The 21989-nt window shown below is 39.0% G+C and overlaps 1 protein-coding gene across 3 annotated transcripts in view; it reads right to left on the bottom strand.

Annotated features, from left to right (window-relative positions):
* Positions 1-416: 416 nt before the first annotated feature.
* The window catches only part of UBE3A (ubiquitin protein ligase E3A), an 81537-nt gene continuing 59964 nt past the window's right edge, over positions 417-21989 (bottom strand). For all 3 annotated transcript variants that reach the window (XM_090064968.1, XM_090064976.1, XM_090064959.1), the window contains 8 exons: positions 17599-18851; positions 12088-12232; positions 6926-7131; positions 4225-4389; positions 3584-3739; positions 3415-3488; positions 1971-2114; positions 417-1746 (listed from right to left, as the gene is read on the bottom strand). In XM_090064968.1, coding sequence (XP_089921094.1) covers positions 1626-1746; positions 1971-2114; positions 3415-3488; positions 3584-3739; positions 4225-4389; positions 6926-7131; positions 12088-12232; positions 17599-18851 — 2264 coding nt within the window. In that variant the 3' untranslated portion in view covers positions 417-1625. The remainder of the gene's footprint in view (positions 1747-1970; positions 2115-3414; positions 3489-3583; positions 3740-4224; positions 4390-6925; positions 7132-12087; positions 12233-17598; positions 18852-21989) is intronic.

Below are 21989 nucleotides of genomic sequence, written 5' to 3'. Positions count from 1 at the left end.
ACAATATACTGTCAATAAAGATATCTAAACAAAGTTAACTTATCAAAGTAAGGAAATCACTTGTCTTCTTTTTCACTGAACCATGGTGAAAAACTTCACTGTTTTATTCAGCATCATAGTTACATAACAGTTGTCTGTTTCTAGTACTAGAAAGAATTTATTAAAATAATCCTGAAAGACATCTTTTCTCCCTCCAATGATTTTCAAAACTATGCCTTTTAATGCCAATTTCACACAAATCAAAGTGACTTGATCTGTAGTAGTCAGTTATAGTAATTGTCAAGGCACAAGCTCAGCTCTGCACATCAGCTGTTGCTTGTTTTAAAAAGAGATATGCCAATTATGTTCTCGGTTAAAGATGCACAATCCCTTTATTTTATATTGCAACAGAAGTTAACATTAAACACGAAGAAGACTAAGAAACATAAAGGATTTATTTCTGATACGATTTGTAGATTTAAATTAAAAACCTACTGTATATTTGATGTATTTGATGCAAGTAACCTTAGCATTTACTTTTTAACAGTATATTTCACAGGTGGGAATATACAATGTGAAGTAGGCCTTAAGTGTCAATAATTTTCAATTTCACCGATTGTTCTGTTAGATGGAAAACATAAGGTACAGTAGCCATCCCTTTAGGTTATGTTGCAACACTGATCATGTGCCTTGATAAAGGAACAACAGTTCATTAAATGAGAATGATGACATAACATGTAGGGAAGACTTCAGATTGTCCGTTTAAAATGTCAACATAATAGGCAGTTAATAATAAAACTTCATTTTAAGTGCACTTCCACATGCTTTTTGTTTATAAGTATAGCAACAACTTCCTATCTTTTTTCAAATCACACTTCACTCTTTTCTAAAGCTGTTTGGCTGAAAATGCACTTTCCCCAGTAAACTTTTTTAAAACAATATACTACAATTTCTACCCTTTCATATACTAAGAAATATGTTTTGCTAATTAAAACACAATATATTACAAGACATATGAAGACAACATATAGTGAAATGAGTTTTAATTTTTGTGCTGTGACTAAAAGTAAAGTTCTCAAGGCTGCAGTTTAACATTCCAAGTTCTCCCTTCCATCTTTATTGATTCTTAAGATTTTGCACAGAAACTCTTTGGGGGCTAGAACAGCAGTAATTGCATCACACTGTTTTCCAAGACTTCAAGTTTCAAAAGCAAACTCTTCAAAAAGTACAGTTCCTGATTTGATTAGATACAGGGACAAAAATATAGCACATACTTGAAGGTTACACGGTCTACAAATGATGGCAATATTTTCCTTGGGAGAGTACAGTTTGTTTTCTTGTAAATACTCAAAAAGGCTCAACTTCAAGCAGTAATAAACACAAGCAAAAGTGATTTAACCCTTAAAATAAATATTCAGGAAAACCTCTCTGTACATACAAGTGAAAGAATATGTAACACTTTCACGCTAAAAGAAAAAATAAAGGATTTGTTCATATAAGCAGCTGAAATCTGCTGTTCCAGCCCAATGTCCCCAGTAAAGAAGGGAGGCACAAACACAGGTGACTACTGTAGCTCACTATCTTATGGCCTTTTTTGGACAGGGACATCACCACCAATTTATCATCCCTTTTGTTATATTTATTTATTACAGCATGCCAAATCCTTTGGCATATGTGATGGCCTTCAATAATCTCTCTTTAAGTTTTTCCTTGCTTGAGTATTCCGGAAGCAAAAGGACATTAAAGCATGTGTGAGATGTAGGCAACCTGAGGGAAAACAGAAAAGGAAAATTCAATTACGGAAATTCATATCAAATGCGCAAAGGTACTGCTATCCATTAGAAAAACCATGACGTTTCGTTAATGTAGAAAATAGTCATTCAAAACACTACGTGGTTTAACCTAAAAGAGCTGGATGTTGGTATTTTAAAAACTCTGAAAAACTGACCTTAAAAAAGTAAAAAAATAAAAGTTATTAGTCATCAGTTTACCTTTCTGTATCTGGGCCATTTTTGGCTATAATCATCTTTAATTTTCCAAGTCCTCCCACAGGCGCTCTGTCTGTGCCTGTTGTAAATTGCAAGAACAGTCTTTTCTGCTCATCTGTAAATGAATGGACTATTTCCCAGAATTCCCTAGTAAAGAGAAAAATTAACAGCATATGAAAGCTGAGACAGCAAAAGAAAAGTGTTACTAAAAAAAAAGTGTCCTGGGCACAAACAAGACGTCCAACTGCTTGTAAATGCAAATTTACAAATCATAGCATCATACCAACTGCAGCAGTTAATTATTGATATACCATCAATGACAGCGCCATTTTTGATCTTATCTTTAACAAAATGAGTACATAAGCTGAATAAAGAGTATTTGGACAAAATTTCATGAAACATTTGCCAAACATTGTGTAATTCAGAAGTTACAATTGAAGCATTTCTAAATCCCTGCAGATAAGGAAATTGATTTTTTTCAGAAACTGGGCCAGGTTATTCTGAAATCAGTAACTTCTGAAGGCGTCTGATTTGTTTTCTGTACCGTTATTTTTCTAAGTTCACCCATAATCCAATAAAATGTTCCATGTGTGAATGCTGCATTCTCTCCCCCTTTCCCCTACTTCCTCATAGCTTATTACCAAACACATCAATATTAGTTTGTCAAATAGGAACTGTTCATCAAGGTCAAAAAGCAGTTTAAAAATCCCCCTTTTTCATGGCTCCGCAGATCACTTACAATGTGTGCACATGCAATATAATATTTTATTCAGTTTTGGAAATCTTAATACTAGAATACTGTAGATGGGTTAAGGGAAAGGAGTTCAGAAGAGAAACAGGCCCAGAGAGACTTGGGATGAAATATTGCAAAAATTAAGAGTTATCCTATCTCATCTGGGGCAGGGGAATATGTAAATCCTCTGTGGCATTTTATTCTGACCTCAAAAAGGCGCTTGTTAAAAGCCTGCATTCTGCAAGTGAGAAAGTAGGCCAGGGATGCAGTTGGACTATACTATATATATATATATATATATATATATATATATATATATATATATATATACACACACACACTATATCCCTAACTATAGTCTGCTCAGATGAGGCTAGAGCCAGAGCCCTTCCTCCACTAAAATGAGAAAACATGAAAAAAGAAGGAAATAAAGATCCATGTTAACCTTCAGTTTCTTCTATAATTTTTTATCTGCTTCAAGGAAGCAAGCTTGTCATAGCCTGTCAAACTACTTTGCCTATTTTATCTCCTCTCATCAAAGCATAATTAGGGGTTACTGAGGCAATAAAAGTATTTCACTGTCACTACAGTGTCAATACAGTTTTTCAGCATGTATGTTAAATGCACTGAACTCATTACAGCTACTGGTTCTTGATGATAAACTTATGAAAATAGTTTTCTCTGAATATAACTTCAAAAATTTTAAAAGCCTACCTAATAATAAGAGAGTCTCTTGTATAGCCTCCATCATATTCCGTTGTTTCTTCTAGTGCTTGAAAGTCTAGATTCTGTAAATATAAGACATTTTATAACTACTCCTAATTGTTTCTTTGGGATTCAAAAATAATATTAATTCTTTTGCTGCACATTTTGGCTTTCTTACCCTACTTCCACAAATAAGTAATTCAATTTCTTCTGGTCTAAATAAATATTTCAGTGGAGACTCATTAGTCACCATATGGAATCCTCTCCGAAAGGCCTTGAACTGCTTTTCTACTGATTTGTTGAGAATGTAGTCAGCATACAGATTGACAAACTCCTGTAAGAAAATAATCCCAAAAAACCCCTTAATGTTAAATTCTAAATGTCACCTCTCAGAAACAACAAAGATCTCAAAAGTCATGTTGTGTATATACAAGAATATTCTGACAAACTCTCAAGGCTAATCAACTGTTGTTTCCAAGAGCTGTTTAAAGGGATCTCAAATATTTATGATTTGTATACCAAGTTGCAGCAGCAAAACACAAAACAAATTCATGCGATTTGCTTTATAAATACTTAAACATATCTGTTGTAATAAATGTATAATCTTTTTAACAAGTAATGTCATAAGACTTCGGGCAAAAGGGCTTTCTTTTGCTTCCTTACCAAACCCAAGTTCTAGAATTGTAAATGTGCTTTCCTCTTTTGTTGTAACTGAAGTTAGCGCTTTAGCTTTATGCCTAGAAAATCTGATACAGACTGATTTAACATCATGATGGGATGAAAAATACCATGAAACAATTAAAGTGCCATATGAATTACCTTCCTATTTTCATTTGTAATAGGGATTTTATCTCCATTTTCCTTTAAATCGTGCATCATTGGATTGCCAAAGAGATCCGTATGAGATATTTGAAAAGTTATCATCATATCATCTTCCACACTTCCTTCATACTCTAACAAGTCTCTTAAACTCTGATAAAGAACCTAATTGGGAAAAAAGTGTGTAAGCTGTAAAACAGGTTCCAAAAAATTTTACCAAAACCATCATAGTATACCTGATACCAACTGTCCAAATCATGTCTGGATTGGTAAGGCATAGGGGCAGATCCAAGGAGGTGCGGGGGAATGTGTAATCACACTCCCCTTGGGTTTTAAACTGTGGTCCACCCAAAGTTTAAAACCAACAGCTTGGCAGTGGCAGCAACATTTCTATTCACACAACGGTGAGGGAATCACTTGGCTTCATGGCTTATTATAAACTACGGGATTCCTCCTAAACTTTTCATTCTACAGGTGTTAACAACCCTCTCTGCTTTTCTAATGGTCTTGATGTTCCATTACTTATGCTATCCTTTCTTCTGCAGTTCTGCTGTCTGTTAGCTGTTCCTCTTAATGTAGCCCCTATTTCACAGCCCTGCTGACTGTTTTTAACTCTAGCTAAACACATTAACTCTGATGTGAAAACATTAACTCATGTGACTATCAACTTGTGTTGAAATAACTTTCAGCGAAGCACTGGATGCACTGTCAAGATGTTCAAAAAAGCTAGATTTTATGAGTTTGGAAGAGATATGCATTTCATTCTAATGACAACAGGACTGAAGAAACAACTTTTTTTTTTTTTTTTTTTACCTAGTTGCGTTTTTTATACAATTTCTATAATGTTATATTTGTTTTTGCTTTGATCTTGAACTGAATAATATAGTCCTCAACCCCTACCATATCAGTAAAGCTTCTCTAGTATCTTTTTACCTGGGAAAAATGTATTGTGTTATATGTGATGATGCCCCACAGAATCTGTACCCCCCTTTCTGAAATCAGAGATCTGCCCCTGGCCAGGTGTATGTTCTGGGTGAGGTCAAAGCTCCCAAGGGTGCATAGATGGAACAATCAGTGAAAAAAGCAAGAAAGTTACTGTGTGTTTAACAGGAAGAGGAGGAAAACTGCTGAACTGTTACTAAATACCTGCAAAATAAGTGTAAGTTTGGGTCAGAAATTATGCAGTAGTATTAGGGGAAAAAAAGAATTTAAAGTTGTTTGATGATATTCACAAGGCCTTGCAACTCTCCCTGCACCCAAGCCAGGAATCTGAGACCCGCATCCCTGTACAACATTTGGGGAGTACTGTAGCCATATCTCCTGGTATTAGCACAAAATACGTAGGGAACAATAGTTCAATGGCTGATATTCTGAACAGACGTGAGCCTTTCAAGGCATGCAAAATGAAGGTAAAAGGAAAACTCAGTATGACTGCCCTTTAATGAAGTAACATCCTGTGCCCACTTGCTTAAACTGTGATATGTTTTAGTTGTAAGCTTCATCCTCTTACCAGGTGTCTCTCTCCTGTGCTCCTGCATTATCATTAAAATACAGCTTCTGATAAAACAGGTACAGTTGACTATGAAAGCTCATTCCTCCATGAACCAGTTAGTCTCTAAGGTACCACCCTGCCCTATCTTTTGTCTTTAAAATGTATATAAACAAAACGTATGTATGTATTTCTTGCCCTCTCAACTGTGGTGTTCAACACTGTCAAGTGGCTCAACTACTATGAATTATATACTGCTAGGATGGGAATGTCTAAACATAACATGTAAATGATCTTAGTATACTTAAATGATTTTAAAAGAGAGGTTGCAAAATAGATATAGCTGAGGACAGACATAGGGATAACAATTTAAGTTAATTTTAAAATCCCCCTTGCCTCTTCCAACCTCTTGAAAACTTAATTCATTTTTTCTTAAAAATACATTCAACTGAGAGGACTAAATTGCTCAAAATAGTCCTTCCAGTTGAAAGTAGCCAAAAAATACTTAACGCACTTTTGGAAGAAGTAATCTAAATAGCTTCTGCTCCCAAGACTATACAAAGTAAAATGGGGAAAAAAATCTCACAGCTGAGTAAAACATTCTTTAACAACAGTAAAGTACAGCAGATTGGATTGAACAGTTAAAAAGCTACTGCTGAACTTTGGGCAACTGACGACACAAGGCAAAAATGCCTTAAAAGTGTGTTTGAGTGTAGACAAAGCACTTATTGTGGTGTTCTGGCTACATATATATATGAACAGAGGAGGGCTATCAGGACAAATAAAACTTTTTTTTTTTTAACTGTGAAATTTTAAAAATATGACAATACTGACTACTACTTTAAGAAATCATGAATCCTCTCAATTTGACACTTTTTTGCTTTTAAAAGCAAAATTAACAGCTGTTACCACAGCTTTGCACTTCTAAAAAAGTTATCAAAAAGTATGTTTATAAAAAAAGAAAAGACAAGATAAATACCTTTATTTCACCAGGTCACTTGAAATCCACCCCTGTTAACTAGACAATGCTGCTTCTCCAAATCAGATGCACTAGTACTGTATCAGCTTAACTACAGAATTTCTGTATTTGCCTGACAGGACATTTCACTTTCACCTATTCTAACAGTATGATCATGTTCATAAGAAGTCTAATTAAGGAAATGTATTTCCCACAAACTGCAGTAAAAAACTCAAAGAACACAATGAACTTACAGGATGAGAGTCTGCCAGGTCACGGAAAGTTCCTTTTTTGCCCATTAGCTTCCTGTAGACAACCATGGGGAAGTGTACATCCAGTATACAGTTATTGTAGATAGCCAAACCCAGCACTATGCCAATCAGTGTAAACTGACCCTCAGTTTCAAAAGATGATGGGTTAAACCAGAACAGTTTTGTAGACTCATCATATGTGAACATACCTGTAAGAAATTATTTTAAACAGTTTCTGTTAGATTTTGAAAAAAGAACAAATACATGTTTTGCATTTCATTATACTATTGTGTTGTGGACTCATTTACAATTCCATTGGGCACCGCATTTTGTGTTCTGGAAAAAGCGATGCTTGCTACCTTTGAATAACTGGAGTTCTTCAAAATGCTCTTGTATATTGTAAATTAAGAAAATCACGTAGGTTCTTAGACAGAGTGCAGGACCTCCATCTAACCCAGGAGGTGCACAGCCCCACCAGGGGAGACGCCTTGTTGGACCTAGTGCTGGCCACGAGTGATGACCTGGTGAGGGGGCTGTGGGTGCTCGACCACATGGGTGACAGCGATCATCGCCTGCTGGAATTTATCATCCAGCGCAAGGTGGCAAGGACATGCAGTAAGGCAGCACCCCTAGACTTTAGAAGGGCAAACTTCAGAGAGCTAAGGAGGATAGTTGGGGATGCGCTGAGGTCCCAGAGGGGAGGGGAGTCAGATGTCCAAGGAGAGTGGTTGCTCCTCAAGGGGGCAATCCTCGAAGCCCAAAGGAAGGTAATCCCAATGAGGATCAAAGGGAGCAGGAGAGCACACAAGCCTCCATGGCTCACCAAAAGCATCTGAGAAGGTCTTCTTGCTAAAAAGGAGGCTTACACCCAATGGAAGGAAGGGGTCATCACCAGGGATGACTATTCTGCAGTCACTCGGGGTTTTAGGGGGGCAGTTAGGAAGGCCAAGGCAAAGATTGAATTAGGACTAGCTTCTCAGATTAAGGACAATAAGAAGTCCTTTTTTAAATACATAGGGGGCAAAAAGAAGGTCCCAGGTAACGTGGGGCCCTTGCAGGATGCATTGAGAAATTTGGTCATCACACCAGACGACAAAGCTAACATGCTTAACGATTTCTTTGCCTCCGTCTTCCTAAGTAGGGACCAGAACAGCCACCTCCCTGCTGGGCCCCCCTCGGGCCCCAGGAGAGGCACACCTGAGCCAAGGGTTAGTGAGGAACTAGTTAGGGAACTTCTGGAGGGACTGGACATATTCAAGTCAACTGGTCCAGATGATCTCCACCCTAGAGTACTGAGGGAATTGGCTGACGTCATTACAGGACCCCTGGCACGGCTCTATGAGCACTCGTGGTGCTCTGGTGTGGTCCCAGAGGACTGGAAGAGGGCCAGCGTGGTTCCAATATTCAAAAAGGGGAGGAAGGAGGACCCAGGAAACTATAGGCCAGTCAGTCTTACCTCGAACCTAGGCAAGCTGTTTGAGAAAATTATGCTGGCACACATCTGAGAGGGGCCAGCTGGGGACTGCATTCTTAGGGGCAACCAACATGGGTTCATCAGCGGCAGGTCCTGTCAGACCAACCTGGTGGCCTTTTACGATTAGGTTACCGGATCATTAGATGCAGGGGTAGCAGTGGACATAGTCTTCTTGGCTTCTGGAAGGCTTTCAACACTGTCTCTCACCCCGTTCTCATTAAGAAACTGGGGGGCTGTGGTGTCGACGCCCACACAGTCAACTGGGTCGCTGACTGGCTGGAGGGCCGCACCCAGAGGGTGGTAGTGGATGGGTCTTTCTCAACCTGGAAGGACGTGGGCAGTGGGGTTCCGCAGGGCTCGGTCCTTGGGCCCGTACTGTTCAACATCTTCATCAGCGATTTGGATGAGGGGGTAAAAAGCACCATGTTCAAATTTGCTGATGACACTAAGATGTGGGGGGATGTGGGCACACTAGAAGGTAGCATCAGGCTTCAATCAGACCTAGACAGGCTACAAGGGTGGGCGGATGTGAATAGGATGGGATTCAACACAGACAAGTGCAAGGTGATGCACCTGGGGAGGAACAACTGTAGTGCGTACCTACAGGTTGGGGAACTCCCCTCTTGTCAGCATGGAGGTGGAAAAGGATCTTGGAGTCATAATTGACTCCAAGATGAACATGGGCCAGCAGTGTGAGGAGGCAGTCAGGAAGGCCAACTGTACCTTCTCATGCATCCACAGATGCATCTCGAGCAGGTCCAAGGAGATGATCCTCCCCCTCTATGCGGCACTGGTCAGGCCACAACTGGAGTACTGTGTCCAGTTCTGGGCACCACACTTCAAGAGGGATGTGGACAACATGGAGAGGGTCCAGAGGAGGGCCGCCCGCATGATCAGGGGGCAGCAGGGCAGGCCCTATGAGGAGAGGCTACGGGACCTGAACCTGTTCAGTCTCCAAAAGAGAAGGCTGAGGGGGGATCTTGTGGCCTGTTATAAACTAGTCAGGGGGGATCAGTGGGCATTGGGGGAGTTACTGTTCCCCCGTGCACTGCCAGGAGTGACCAGGAATAGTGGTCAGGGCAGCTAGGATCTGGAACCAACTTCCAAGAGAGGTGGTCCTAGCTCCTACCCTGGGGGTTTTTAAGAGGAGGTTGGATGAACATCTTGCTGGGGTTGTTTGACCCCAGCATTGTTTCCTGCCATGGCAGGGGGTCAGACTAGACGATCTACTCAGGTCCCTTCCGACCCCAGAAACTATGAAACTATGAATAAGGATCAGTTTGGTAAGAGGTTCTATTCCTCTATGAGCTTACAATTCAGAAGAGCTAATTATTGGGCTTTTTGGGACTGTTAGGATATTCAAATCTAAAAAAAGATTGCAGAAGTTGTGGAATATATATTTCAACCTGTCTGCCTGGCAGTGGGGAGATCAGATACAGGGGGATCTGCTATATCTCCTTGGTGATCCAGGATTGCCTCATTAATGGGTAGGTCAATCTTGCAGGTCCTTTTTAATACAGTACGTCTACCAGTGCAATTGTTCCACCACCTTCTCTGAGGAAACCCCGGTTTGCTACTCTCTTCATTAGCTCCTGGTAACCTTGCAGGTCATCTGAGAGCTGTGGTATTTGATTAAATTGAGATGGCACCTATGTGGGGGAATTCCCTGTTTCTTAATTTCTATAACAGACTGAGTAGTCATGGGGAGAAATGCAAGTGGCCAGAAGCATGGGTTCTGGATGAGAAATTTCCCTCCGACTGTGGAGAGAGCTGCTGTTCATCCTGAGGCCAGTGAGGCACAACTGCACTGACTAATCAGTAGCTGTGGTGACCATGCAGCATCTATATTTCAGCAAATGCCTTGGATGCAATGGCACTAAAAGTGCTGGTGTCTGAGATAGATCATGACTGGTACTCTGAACAAGGAGGTCACTGCTGGTGCAGAGGATGGGATCTGCAGCAGAAAAGGCAGACAGCCCATGCCAGATAATCATGCTAGGACTGGTCACAGCACTACTTGAATGAGCCTGGTGCTGGAGTGACAGCACCAGAGGTCTGTGACGCTGAGGTGTCAGGTTCATGCTGTCTTAATGCACAGAGGTGAAAGGTACCATTGCTGATTGTATTGCTTCTGCACTTCCAGGCTCTAGCATCTTTAATGCCTGGTGATTGTGCTGGCCCCTTGTCAGATGGGGGCACCAAGGAGTCCTTTGTTATGGGAGGCCTTGAGCAGGAGAGCTGCCTTCATTTCTTATGCTTATACCAATCCATTTGCACTGGTACTGGGCATGACCATCTTTAAAGCCTCTCCTTCTGGGCCTATGGGAAGAGCATGGAGACTTGAAGTATGTGGGGCAGAAAATGGTACCAGGATTAGAGCTCCCAGGTAGGCCAAAGAGCCCTTGTCTCCCTTGTGGGCCAGGAAGTCTCAGAAGTCTTGTCTCTCTTGTGAAGGCCCTTTCCAAGGTAAGGATTACTACAGCACAATAATGAGGACTTTCCCTCTCTGCCTCTGACTGGAGACCTGCCTCAAATCTCAACTGGAGCCAGTCAACGGTATTGATCCTGAAGGTAAAAAAACCCCAAAAACACTGCACACCTAGTGCTTGGGCATGTATAGTACTGAGCTGAGACCCTTATCTCCAGGCCTGACATGAAGCTGAGCAATTTGTTGCAAAGAAATAACCAAAGTTTATTCTGTGTCGCTTCCATTTCTTGACTGGAAGAATCGACAGATCAAGCAACTGTTTGGACAGGAATCCCCTTAGGCAGATAAAGCGCTGCCTGGGTCTCGGAAGCTGGGATTTGTCAGTTGCACGCAGCGCAAGCCCTGACATCCAGGCAGCATGTGGCTCTGGGCAAGGCAGCTGATCACCAAAATGCTCCCATCTCAACTGAAGCAATGTAATAAAGGAAAAAAAAACACTTGTTTCTTGTAAGCTTCTCTGAGCCTTTGATGGGTATAGGGGTGCATGATAGAGGCAAACTGCCCTGAGCACCCACTTGGCAGGCAGGGGAGGTGCAAAAACAGCATCTGGCAGCTGTGTGTTCATAATCACAAACTATAAGTTGATATTTCTGCTTTGCCCAGGGCATCCAGCCACATCCTTATACTCCTGCTTTGGACACTTAGAAAGGGGCATAAGAAAGGGTGAGGCTAGAGTGCCCTCTATGGATACAGCTAAGGCAAAAAATCTCCAGCCAAAGCTCAGAGGGTATAAGTTGTACTCACAAATGAGCATGTGAAGAGAAGTAGTTAGCTGTGTTAGTCTGAAGTTGGGCAGGGCCTATAAGGTATAGTACCTTATAGACTAACTTGTTCAGAGAGGTATGTCTAAATGAGTTAGTCTATAAGGTGTCAAACTGCTCTATCTTTTGCCTATGTGAGAGCATGTATGTGGGCAGGTGCTTGAAAGAGAACTAGTATTCAACTGACTAGATCTGACTTTGGCAACAACACTAAACTTACTATTATTTTAAAATCTGTATCTTGTCAGATTCTAGATAAAAGCTATGTGAATTATGTGAAAATATTTTGAAAAAAATTCTAAGAAAAAATCCTTATATAAATCTGCAGATACTGGGAAGCAGCAGAAAAAAGAAAAAAAGCCTCATAGAATTATAGCGGAAATACAAAAAGAAATGTTATGAGCATGTATTTTAGAAAGGAATGAGTTACTAAATTGCATACCAATATCTGGATTGAAGATTTCTTCCACAACGAGTTGAAAAAATTCTTTGGAAACACCTCCTTCATCTACCCCTTGCTCTCCTTCAAATTCCACATACAATTGCTTCTTCAAGTCTGCAGGATTTTCCATAGCAATCATCTCAAGCTATTTGTTGAATAACAAACATTTCATTAGTTCAACTTTTTTTTAAACCAGGAAAAAAAGAGAATCATGTATACAGAAAAACACAGGGAAAATGAGGAGCTGAAATAAAACAAATATTGTCCACAGCAGTAAATATGAAAAGTAACGTAAACCCAGAATTTGATTCTAAACCTGTTCTGCTAGCCATGAATTTGTAACCTGAAGTGGCAGATGCATGCGGCGAGGACTATCGTATCTTAACCACATCAGTGCCCTGGCTCTTGTTTTTAGGATTTTTATTAGAAATTTCAGTTTTGCCATAAGCAAAAACAATACATTATATAAAGGAAAGAAAAAACCCAAACAACTACAAAATGTATTAATGGGATAATTATGCACCGGCTCATTAGACTCAGTTGAATCCCACTTAACTTGTTCTTCACACAAAATTTATGCATGAGGGCTAGTCAAGCAAAGTATGCTGTTAACAGTTTTTCACATTTATATCAGTTTTCAGTGTAAGGACATCTATTTCTCACTAAAAAAATCTGAAAAATCCACATAACACGATAAAAAGAGCTGCGAAAGAACCAAGTTAAGCATTCTTTCTCATCATACTAATGAACAGTCCTTTAAATCTTTCATATTTATTCAGTTTCTTTAACATAACTAATGCACTGCTTCCATATGAATGCAAATTCAGTTATTCCATAATAGACTTTCTATATGAGATGTCCTTAAACAGCGATGCTCTGATAGGACTGCCATGTTTTTTCCATCTACCTAGGATTATTTTTAGTTCAAGAAAACACCTTAGGGGTTGTTTACAACATTTCTGAACTGGAACTATCCCACTGTAGTAGTGTGAATATAATAGTTCAATTTATGGCAGTACATTAACCCAGTTGGGTCATCTATTTAAGTCACTTTGACACAGGTATACTATGTTTACAAGTGAAACTGTCCTTAGCGTTATGGTGCGCAGAGACCCTGTGCAGAGCATTTCTGTGGATCTATCTATTGTTATAGACGTGCAGTGTACTACTATAGCTTGCCTACAACCCCAGATACTCCAAATTACACCAATTAGCTTGCTGAATTAGGCAGAGTAAAAAAAATCCTGAAGTGCTTGCTACCGTTTGCGTTGCTGCACTCCCCAGTAGCCTCTGCTTTATTAGTCATGAATTGTTCACCGATCCTCCTTGTCCTAAAAGTTTACAGTGCAAATGTAAAGGGAAGATGCAACACAGATATGAAGAGTTTGGGAAGGAGGACAAGGTAAGAGTGTGAATCCTAGAAGTGCTGATAAGAACTGGGAACATTGTTCAGCTAATTACCTAGCCACTAGCAAGCCTTTTGCAGGGATCAGAGCAGAGGCGAGTTGAAAGATCAAGAGGAAGACAGTGTAGTGACACTGAGGATTTCCTTTGAAGCATAAGTGGCAGCATGTAGTAAAGCCTGAAGGCATTTTGTAAAAACTTGACCAACTAGAAGTAAAGGCTGGTGCCTGAGATGTATAAGGGAAAGGACTGATGGCTCCGTATTGCATAAAGAGCACAAGTTTTCATGAACCTAGCTTGTGCTCTAAATATTATCTCATTTATTTAGTCTATAACTGTGCATATCTACCCTGCCTTCTGACTTCATACCAACACAGCTAACTACTTCTCCATATTGCATAAAGCCATTTAAAGATGAGGCTAAGTCATGAAGACAAGGGCTCAGAGTAATGAAACTGATGAATAACGCAGATTTTTCATACAATTTACAGTGTATACGTTTAGTTGTGGTTGAGCTGAAAAGGGCTATCTATCCAGTTGGCGCTTGACACTACCAACAAATGAATTCATATGTGGGTTTGTTAAAGGATTCAAATATTCTTGAAAGTGTGCTATACGTCAATATTTTTGCAGCAAAACCACATAATATTATTTTCATATTTTGTACCTTGATAACAGAACCATGTGCTCCCTACAACTGTACTGTAATCATCTGTCATCTTAAACTTAAACCTTACATTTTTCAGGAAAAATGTATCTACATGCTACTTAGCACAATGAGGTCTGACCTACCTTCCCAACATTAAGGAGAAGATAATTCACCGCTCTGAAAATGTCACATGTGTATTTTCAATTGTTATATCATGGTTTTCACTCAGGAGGAATTAAAATTGTCCTGTCCACATCCTTTGTTTACAGCTGACATCAATACTACCCACCAATTTGTTGCTCATTTGCTTTCTTATAGACAGTTAGTCAGGACTTACTGGTGGCTTTGGAGAAAAAACTGATAGCTAGCAGTAATATCTTTCAAGCTTCATGAAGTCACTGAAGTTATGAAAAAACAATGTAGCGAGTCATTTTCTTAAAGAAAATGTATCCCTTCACAAGGTGCCAGAATCCCTTATATGTCATACTAACAGACTTTGAACTGAATGATAGTATTTGCCTATATGAAGGCAATTTTACAAGCTATATTAGAATAACCTGCTTAGCAGCCTGATCACTAAGCTGAACTGAACAAGACTGGATTGATTGCAGGGACTTCTTATTTTCTCTATAAATCACAGCAAAGCTGGCTGAACGGTAACAATGAAGCAGACAGAAGGGCAAGTCATGACCTTTCTGTGCTGCTTAGTCGTAACCCTTACTTGAGATACCTTCCAATACTATGATGTGCTGAAAGAGGTCTATGTGGAGGCCAGCTGCAGGAATACCAAAAAGGTGGCCTTGGTCATTGCCCCATGTTTAAATCTGCCGTGGAGAAATATTAGGTTTAAGCAACATTTCTAGGATGCTCATTTCAAGGCTGTAGAGTTACTTCCTCTCCATCTTGTCTTTGAAACAAGGTGCATAGCAGGAAAAATGGTTTTCAACAGAAAGCCCACATAACAGATTGCTGCACTTACTAAGGCAGTGAATCAGACTGAGATTACAGCATGGGAAATCTAGACTTCCATTCAAGAAGGAAAAACACAAGTCTTTACTTGACTTTCTTCCATATCCTGTCAGAAAGCATATCTACCTGTGCATCTGTTAAGTGAATACCCATGATGGAAATAAAAGTTATTGCTAGGATGGGGCTGGCCAAATTACTAGTTTGTAGTGGTATTACAATCCCAAAAAGTCTCAATAAAGCATGCTTCTTTTTAGTTATGTAGCTGAAGCAGTGAGATGAGGATCTCAAAAACTCACAAGTTCAGAGGGTGAAAGCTCAAACACAGTATATAAGGAATATTTTATTTTGTAGGTCAACAGGGACAGAAAGAGCAAACTGCAACAGCATTAGAAAACATTTTTTTTTTAAAAAATAAATTGCTTTACTCAGAGCACAGAATTATGCCAGTTTAACAACCTCCTGAATTGGCATTATTCATTCCACTATATTAATATTGCAATGTTCAACTCCCTCCCACCACCACACAATGTAGCACAAACAGGCTCTTGCAACAGGTATAAGGGCTCCCTACAACATAGGTTGTGGGAACACATCCAGCTTCTACACCAGGGTAAAGATAGGTGCAGTAGCAGTGGATGCATAGTTCAAAAGGAAAAGGTGTTTGACTGCAAGTGATCTGACACAACTTGCAGCAAGGTCATCTCTAAACCACAACATGGCCAGGTTCACTCTGGGACGTGTTCATTGACGCTCCCCGAGACAGATTACGCATCGAGACATCAGAACCATACAACCCGTACCAATGTGAAACTAATGTTCAGACTGACGCACACGCCCTCAGGTTCTTAACACTACAATACTCAAGGCACTCAAAGCACTATGGGGAAAATGTGTTTGTCCTTGCCAAGCCATTGCGTGGAAGTACTCTTTGCTCACTAATACATCTAGCTATGATTTACAAGGGGAAAAAGTTTTTCCATTTGACAGCTCTCCAAATTCAACTGGTAATTTTTCAGCTAGCCTGATTTTTAAGCTCGTATGTGGCTGCCAGAAAAAGGTTGTGTAAATGGTGCTAATTCAATCCAAGAAATGCAAGCTAAAGAATGGAGTATATTAATCATGTAGCTGCAATGACTCTGTAGGGTTAAGAATTAAAAGGTAGTAAAACAAACAGAGAAGAGCCTGAAGAAACAAAGGCTCAGAGTAATACTGCTAAAAATACTGCAACGCTAGGAACTAGTTTATCTTGTTCTTGTCAAAATTTCAACCCTCTTCCATACATCATTTCCTTTAGCGGCTCCCCCTATATTTGTATATTCGTTCCTTCCCCCTTCAGCTTGAATTTACAGAACTAACACCTCCTATAACAGCACATTTGAATGGGCAGTTTTAGCCCATCCTCTCATATAGTCCTACAAACAGAAAAAATACATTTTTCCTGGCTTTGTCCCCAGAATTTCTTTATCTGAAAGCCACCTGGGGTCAATACAGTGATCTCCATTATGTTAACTTATGGAATTATGAAGAGAGATAAGGTATAAACTAAACAAGCAATGGATCCAATAATAGAACTTAATAAAACTCTAAGATTGATACCCATAAAGGTTTAGGCTCAAAACAACCTGTTTCACAGGTGGTGAATAGATCAGCAGAGCTTCCTGGGCAAAAGGACAGGTCACTTGGCCAATGTCCAAATCAGGCTTCTTCCCAGATCAGTCATAAAATTCAGTAACAACCAAGAGGCAGGCAAGCTGTTTTTAAGTTAATATGTAGTCACGAAATTGAACTGAAAACTTGTTTAGGGCCCTCAATTTAGTTTCTTCTCTAATATTAATGTTATAATAACTGGAAATGGTAGCCAACCTATACCAAATAAATACCAGTTATTAACATGCATTGCTGGCAGCCTCCTGAATTGCTATTTTTCATTCTAGCATGTCAATATTGTAATATGCAAACCCTTAATTCTGGAAACAGAAAGTGCAGGATTCTGTTTATTTGTTTCTAGTGGCTTACTGCTAAATTGAGATGTAGATAAAAGGAGTAATCTAATAATATACGGATGTCTATCTAGTAAGTCTGAATGCACTCAACAGGAAATGTTCTCTCTCATTCAAAACGACTGGAAAAATTGTTCTAATCTGAAAAATAAAATCACTTTTGGAATACAAGCAAGCAGAGCCGCGAAGATAACTGGAAAGTTTGTGTAATAGCAAAGAACTAAAACGGATGTGAAATGAAAGCTGGCATACCAAACGTCACTAGGAAAACTTATTACAGGACAGATCATATTAACAGAAAAAAGCTGTTTAGTAGTTTTAGGATCTATCATGATATGGCCAAGAGTACTGCTCATGCATAATAATAGTTCTGTCGAAGCCACATCTTTCTTTTTTGCTTCACACTCCTTTAGTTAGCAAAAGTATGTTCTGTTTCTGACTGTATTACATTAAAACATATTTAAAATTTTATACTGCTGCACGACTTACCCTGACAAGTGCATCATCTATGATGTGATCACGTCTCACTTTGAGTCGCAAATATGGGTTGAGCTGCTGTCCTTGAACTAAACTGTAGAGCACAGTTATGCGTCGTTCACTGTACATGCGAATTCTGTTGTCATAATACAATCCAAGGTTCTTGGTGACAGCATTCAATATGAAGGGACATGTCATAAAAGAGAATTTGTTTTCTGTTTCTACTTTGAAGAAAGTGTAGTCCTTGTCCATTTCTAGAACATCATTCAGTGGTTCATTAATAAATTCTTCAAAAGAGATAAGTGGTTTTCGGCAATCTATAGTTTTTACACCAAGTTCAGTTTCCAGTGGGTCCACTCGAGGCCCTTTTTTATTTCTTCTTTCCTCACCTAGAAGCTCTTGAAGGGTTAATTCACTGGATTCTGGGATGGGTTCTTCATCTTCTTCCTCATTGTGATCTGTATCCACATCTCCTCCCACTACATTTGCATAGTAAACCATTTTCAAGCACTTTGAAGCAGCAACAATGGCATCATCATCGTTCACTAGATTACGACTATTAAATTCATTGCTTATGACTTTATAGGTAATAAGCTGCTGAAATGTTTCCATCATTCTCCGAATCTGGTCTGCACTGTATTTAGACCACAATCTAACCAGTTTTGCTTGAGCTGCAAGGGGTAGCTTGCTCATTGCTTTGCAAAACAATGGCAGAGCCATTTCCAGGTATTCAGGGCTATGAAGATTACTGTTCTCCATAACAATAATAAACAAATTCAGATAGTTAGGATCCCGAGAGTACACATTATGGTAAGTCAAGTCACATTCTACATTAGGTGACAAGTACACGAGTGCATTTAAAAAGGCAGTTTCTATTTTTTCATTAGAAAGTAATCTATTGTAGACCCTTCGGACTGCTTCAATATCTACAGATACTTCATCAGGGCCTAGTTTTTGTAGGTTGTTATCTCCCTGTGTGTTGTCACCTAGTCTTGATGAAGATGAAGATGCACCTGAATCTTCCTCCATAGCAGCAGCTGAACAGGCAGCTTTTTCCTTTTCATCTTCATCCTTATCTTCATCTTTTCCTTGAAGAGACTTGAGCTCTTCCTTGGTATGCTGCTTGGCTTTTCGGAAGCTTTGCACCAATGCCTCAGCACTAGAAAATACTCTCCCAATGACACGAATTAAAGGGGAAAAATCCTCTTTTTCTCTACATAGTTCAAGAATTTCATATACCTTTTCTTCTGTTAGATAAGTCACATCTATAAAAAAGTTAAAAAGAGATCAAGTTTCAAAATGTGCTTGAATTAAGACATGCATGTAATCTAACAAGTTACAGTGATGAAAAAAAATTGTTAAAGTCACCTCACATCTAATCACTTTTACTCTGTGACAATGTACAATGAGTTTAAGATGTATGTTCATTAACAGGTAGAATCTGTTATACTGTCACCCTCCAGTAAGCTTCACTTCTTACTTCTATGGTGCTCATTGGCCTTAGAGAGTCAACTAAATAGCAAAATAGCTTTTCAACAGTTACACAAGAAATGAACTACATTTGTGAGTATCCAGAGCTGGCACATCCGAGAAAAAAGTCAGTACAATATTTAAAGTGGTCATTAAAAAATAAAAGCCTTACAAAAAGGAGATCAACCTAGCAATATGCATGGTAAAACTATATCCTTTTAGCATTACAAGACAGAACACCAGTGTTTTTAGTTAGTTATTGCCCAAAAAGAGCAACATTTCTTTTAAAGCGGCTTGCATTAATGAGAAGCCTGCATGTTTAATTTTTAAAATAAACAGATTTCCTAGAAAAGATATTGTCACTTGCTTATTTTGTATTACAGGAAATAAAGAGACAGGCAATTAGTCATTTACATTTTTAGTATTCTCTGTAGCAGTTTTAAAAATATCATGCATAGCTAACAGATATCTGAAGTCACTGTGGAAATGAGTACAGTTCTCAGAAGCTGATGTTGTCACAAATAATGCACATTGCTGACAATAAATGAGACATGGTTGTTTCTGAATGCAGTGAACCTACATTAGTTTAACAAGCTAAAGAAGACCATCTAACACAGGCTGTTTTTTAAAAAGGTAACTAAAGTATCTCAAACAATGCAGAGATGAAAAATCCAATTTTGATACAAAATTTCCTTGTTTTATCATCTTTTCTCTTTACTGTTGCAAAGACTTAGGGCCAAATGCAAACTGACCTTGAAGGTGTCTAAAGTAGACTTACATGAAATACAGGTACCCAAGACACAAAAGAAATCCTTATCAACCCTGTATCAGCAGCTGCAAAAAGGTCTAGATTAAGTGCTGCCATTTAGCCTGAGGTAATTCTCAAACAGGTGGATTTGGGCTACTGCACTTGTTCAGAAGCAATCTAGATCAGTGGCCATGACGCACAAATCCCACCTAAACTGTGACAATCCAAACTAGTGCTCGGTGATCCCTAATGCCTGCAGAAGTCCCTAGTTCCTTAGGCAATCACAGAGCGCACAACTTATATTTGACACTGGAAGTATTCATACAATTCATTACAGAACATGGTCAGGTAGTGATGATAGTAATGAAGTTTTACCCAAAAAGTTCAGTGGTCAAAGCATCAGAAGATCTTGGTTTTAAGACTTACCACTATGCACTTTCAAAAGTGAATGGAATTCTATATCTTATACTGACATCAATCCTGCTTTAAATGACTGTTGTCCTCTTTTGGGTGCTCTGGATCCTAAGAGATGACAGAGATGGCTCCCTTCTACAAATCTCAAGATACTGGAGGAAACCTCCTATACTCTCCGAGTCAGTTGTCCTATCAGTTTAGATCACCTACGCAAAGGAAGATGCACACTTTGGGCACTGCAAAACTAAGTGGAAGCATCCATTAGTTTACTCTGATCTGACCATTATGCATTAAGTATCAATGTTAGTCTCACTGTATGGGTCTACATGTGCATTAAGGCACTTTGTCTAATGTGTATTAAATTTTGTACCTCAAATGTGAAGTACTAAAGAAACGTGCATTAGGCTGCCTTAATGTGCAGTAATGAATGTGCATGGTTTTTAAAGTGATGCTTAATGTGCAGCAGCCTACCTTACTGCACATTAGCCTAATCATGTGTTTTTTTACGTGATGTTTTAAAGTGCAGTAAAATAGGCTACTGCACATTAAAGTGAATATGTAGATGTGCCTACTGCGTGTTTAGGTCAGTTACAGACAATACACTTTACCAGTATAAGTGACTGGAAACGAGTCTATACCCATAAACAGAACAGAAGTTCAGCACACTATCCATAACAGAAGAGAAGTCTGGCGTGCACGGACTGGTTTAAAAATGGTGGAACCCAGTGTAAGATTCCTCCCTCCCTGGGGCAGATGTGTGTTCTGTTACCACACTAAACTATACCACTTATAGAAAACGATGCAACTTAAGATTGATTCTGCCTCAGGCTTTTTGAATATCTGTACCCAGCCTCAGTGGGGTTACTGACTAAATACTTATAGATCAAAACTAAAAAATATGCTTTAGTTGAATTATTAAGATTCTTTTGTAAAGATAACTTTATTCAGGACTAACTAGATCTTATAACAGTTCCAGCTGGGCTTTCAATGAAATGCACTGCTACACTACAGAATCTCATCCATTGTACACACACATTATTGGAGCTATTTTTATGAACAGTTGTTAAGTGCAGTAATTAATAATTGAGAATGCTTTTTAAACAACATTGATTTTTACATTTTTTCATGATATAATTGCAGATCTTAATGTGTATGTGCCTAGCAAGAAACCAAAATAATCATGTACGTTAAATCTACATGTGAAATAAACACTGTGAACCGAACCCCACCCTGCAAAACACAGCAGGTTATGTAGCACCTTGCAAAAAAAAATCCCATTAGAGTACATGTAATGGAGGAAATGTTTCAGATCATGTCAAAGCAATTAGAACTGAACACAGGAAAAAAGAAAAACCTGAAAATGGAATTATTAAGGAAGATTTGGCTTATCCAGAGACCTGAAGCAACTGGCGGCTAAGTTTGATTGAGCAGAAAAGACAAACTTGGACATTTCTAATCATCTGCTAAATTCACATAGAAGCCATAAAATAAAGGAGCTTTCTGTTTTTGTTTTTCATGCTGATAGGAAGTTAAACATGAAAGCAAGCAAACAATAAAAGTTTTACTCCTGAGAATACAGCTGCACTGCTGAAGCTACAGCAAGCAGTTCAAACTACAGTAACAATGTGCACGGTTTGAGTTTCTTGTAAAGTACATACAGGAGGCAACTTAGTAACAGAAAGGAACTGCCATTTGCCTTTCTAAAACATTTTCTGTTCTATGCCAGAAGCCCTTCAAACCAGGTTTATGAAATGCTACATTCCCAGGTTCT

Source organism: Crocodylus siamensis, chromosome 1 (assembly GCF_052110815.1).
Source record: "Crocodylus siamensis isolate JL-2025a chromosome 1, ASM5211081v1, whole genome shotgun sequence".
NCBI classification, from domain to species: domain Eukaryota; kingdom Metazoa; phylum Chordata; order Crocodylia; family Crocodylidae; genus Crocodylus; species Crocodylus siamensis.
The sequence above is the reverse complement of the archived record's forward strand: the minus strand, read 5'-3'. Positions and strand labels throughout refer to the sequence as shown.